This window comes from Amphimedon queenslandica, unplaced genomic scaffold (genome assembly GCF_000090795.2).
Source record: "Amphimedon queenslandica unplaced genomic scaffold, v1.1 AMPQUscaffold_9606, whole genome shotgun sequence".
Classification (NCBI taxonomy): domain Eukaryota; kingdom Metazoa; phylum Porifera; class Demospongiae; order Haplosclerida; family Niphatidae; genus Amphimedon; species Amphimedon queenslandica.
The window spans coordinates 1-2,854 of NW_003550122.1; the positions used below are offsets into that span (position 1 = coordinate 1).

Here is a 2,854-nt window from a genome sequence, read left to right on the forward strand (position 1 = left end):
TTGGATCAACTGAACATTGTGATGGACGCCATCTTATAACATACACCTGTATCTGTTTATCATGCTTCATCTTCTCTGGTCCTAATGAAAATTAATACAATAACCTTAATCAAGTGACTGAAAATGTCATGTAGCAGCATTTATTGGTGAGGGACTAAATTTGGTGAGTTGAAAAATTTCAGGAAAGCACAAAAATTACTTTCATGTGGCAAGGGATAATGAAGTCACCAAAATTTAATCCACAACCCACTAATTTATTCAATTTAACCTTTCATCAAAAAATAAATCTGCTATACAGTTTAAAATGAAAATATTGAGATTATGACCTTTCAATGGTTCCACATAATATGTCTCTATAATAGTATCAATCATCTGATGATCAAGATATACTCTACCAGGGTACACTCCATTCTTGTAACGTAATCTCATTCTACACAATGAGTCACATGATACTCACATGATGTACTTACTTGTCTAATTCAAGGACACAGTCAATTCCTTGTACTTTTGCTTCTTCAATAATTTGTTTCTTAAATTCTCTCACTAGTGTACCCACAGCAACAACAGACTCCATCATAAACTTACAAAACTGAAACATAAAATAAAATATAAAATTATAATAATTATAATATTCTTACTTCTGTACTATTAACTTGTAATAAATATAATTTAATACTGACTCTACCCAGTCTTACTATCAACTAGAAGATAAACAAAGTATTTTTAGTTCATACAACATAATAGTAAAAAGGAGAAGTGAATCAATACTTTTGATCCAGATACGATATCCATTAATGTCTCATCCAGTCTCTCCATTTCATATTCTTCATTATTTCTGATTCCATACACTATAAAACCAGTAGGTGGTACACCAATCAGTGGAACTAGCTCCCTCTTCAATTGAGCTAATGTTATTCTTTTATCAACTTGTACTTGTATCTCTGAATTGAATAACATGATGTTTAAGGTTCCTCACAATAATTATACTCAATATTACTTCTTTTGTCTTCTTCATAATTTATTGATATAATTTTCATTATCATTCCTCCTTTAGGTACATTAGTTGTAGTGAGAGCAGCTTCAGGCTGAGGAGGAGGTAGTGTAATGTCCAATAGTATTGAGTTGAAGTGAAAATCAACATATTTGTACATCAAACTATCTTTGTATTTCTCAAGAAAATCTATAGGATCTGATAATACATATATCTAAGAAGAAAGGAGAGAGCATGTATGTGGCATGTGCATGAACAAAAACAATAAGGAGGAGAAAAATATTAAAATAATGTATGGCATGTTCCTTTTGTTAGGCCAAACTAATTAACCTGATGTATAGAGCATAAAAGCATATACCTTAAGGAGACAATTATTAGCGATTTTCATGATACTGACATTTGGCTGGTATTTAATTTAGCATTTTTGATCATTTAATATTAATAACTACTAGATGAATGTAAAACATTGAAGGGGTGAGCCTAAGCAAGTAAAGCAATGTACATACAATAGATACTGACAGACTAACAATACTCATGACAGTGCAACTTAAGCAGCTCAGAACTTGATTGAGTGCAGTGTAGTTCTTGACCTACCTTTGTAATCAAATCAAGTTTAGCAATTGGAAAGGCAACTGTAGCAATGTAGTCCAAGTTAGTTCAGGCTTAGACTGACATTCAAAGTCATTCACATCAATAAAGATGGCATATCTGCTTTCTTGACATTCCTTGCCATTGGTTTGGACAGTAGTATGCGAGTACAGTAAGTTGAATTATCAGCAAAAACAAGTTTCATAGTTACTTTATTGCATCTATAACCTTTCCTGGCTGTTGGAGAAGCCTTTGGACAAAATTAAATACCCACTAACAATTGCCTCCTTAAGGTACATCATTCATTATGGCTGCATCATAAATCCTTTTCATAAATCAGGCATGCATATGATTGTCCTGAGACTCCTGACTTATTGCATGATTGATAATTACTGTTGCAGTTCCCTGTAGACATACAGACAGAGTGAGTAAATGTCTACAAGCTCACACAAATAATAATTAGCACTCAAAGAATGTAAAACATTATGAGTCTCTGCCCTCTCACCACATTCTGCCACACATACAGACAAACAACTCAAACAGTACTTCACGAGTAAGGGCTTTGCCCAATTAGCACTTACTGTTGGTACTACAAGTTGCTCTCTGTGTAGTTTGTGTGAACTGAATACATCTCCTTTAAAGAGCACTTCCTTTAAAGAACTTTCACCATTTTCTAAATGTATAACATTGTAGGCTGAGAGAGTTCCATCAAGTACCAGTAATCTCATAGATGATGAATTGAGATTAAATGACTAAAAATCAGATTGAGAGGCGGTAGGACAGGAATGATCAATATAAAATGACAGTAGATCCTTCCTCTTACTTCTCCTATATATTGCTTTAATTCTCCAACAGTCCAACCTTCTTCACCTCTCATTGGTTTAGCTGGTCCTATTTCACCAGTTGTCAGATCAACCACTGATATCTCTAGATTAATACCTACACCATCAAACACATGTGCATGTAATTAAAGGAATTGTCATTATATAGGTGCACTATACAATGCCAAAGTACTCAATTATCCAATACCAGGCCTCCGATACCAAGTACTCGATACCAATCCTGCTATATACGTATTGAGCTAATGACCACACCCAATGGTCACACCTTTTTAAAATCACAAAAATGACGGCTCACTTGTTTGATTTTTGTTAATAACTAAATATAACATATTTTGTATGTGCAGTAGCTAACTATTCAGTACTCAATAGCCTCAATGCAATACTCAGGCTACTTGGTATTGGTATCAATCAAAAAATTCTGGTATCACCCACC

At 33.8% G+C, this 2,854-nt stretch overlaps 2 protein-coding genes across 2 annotated transcripts in view; both read right to left on the reverse strand.

Annotated features, from left to right (window-relative positions):
* Positions 1–395: 395 nt before the first annotated feature.
* Positions 396–2,521, reverse strand: LOC109590708 (uncharacterized; the record flags this gene model as incomplete). Its single annotated transcript, XM_020006593.1, has 7 exons — positions 2,403–2,521; positions 2,161–2,331; positions 998–1,205; positions 769–941; positions 654–701; positions 545–589; positions 396–430 (listed from the first exon to the last, which is right to left on the reverse strand). Coding segments are annotated over exons 1-7 (734 nt in total), but the record flags the coding sequence as incomplete, so codon positions are not given.
* A 159-nt stretch (positions 2,522–2,680) lies between these two features.
* LOC109590709 (uncharacterized) overlaps positions 2,681–2,854 on the reverse strand; it is a gene marked incomplete at its 5' end in the record, with an annotated part of 1,200 nt that continues 1,026 nt past the window's right edge. Inside the window, one exon of the mRNA XM_020006594.1 lies at positions 2,681–2,737. Within this exon, the coding sequence (XP_019862153.1) occupies positions 2,681–2,737 (57 nt within the window). The remainder of the gene's footprint in view (positions 2,738–2,854) is intronic.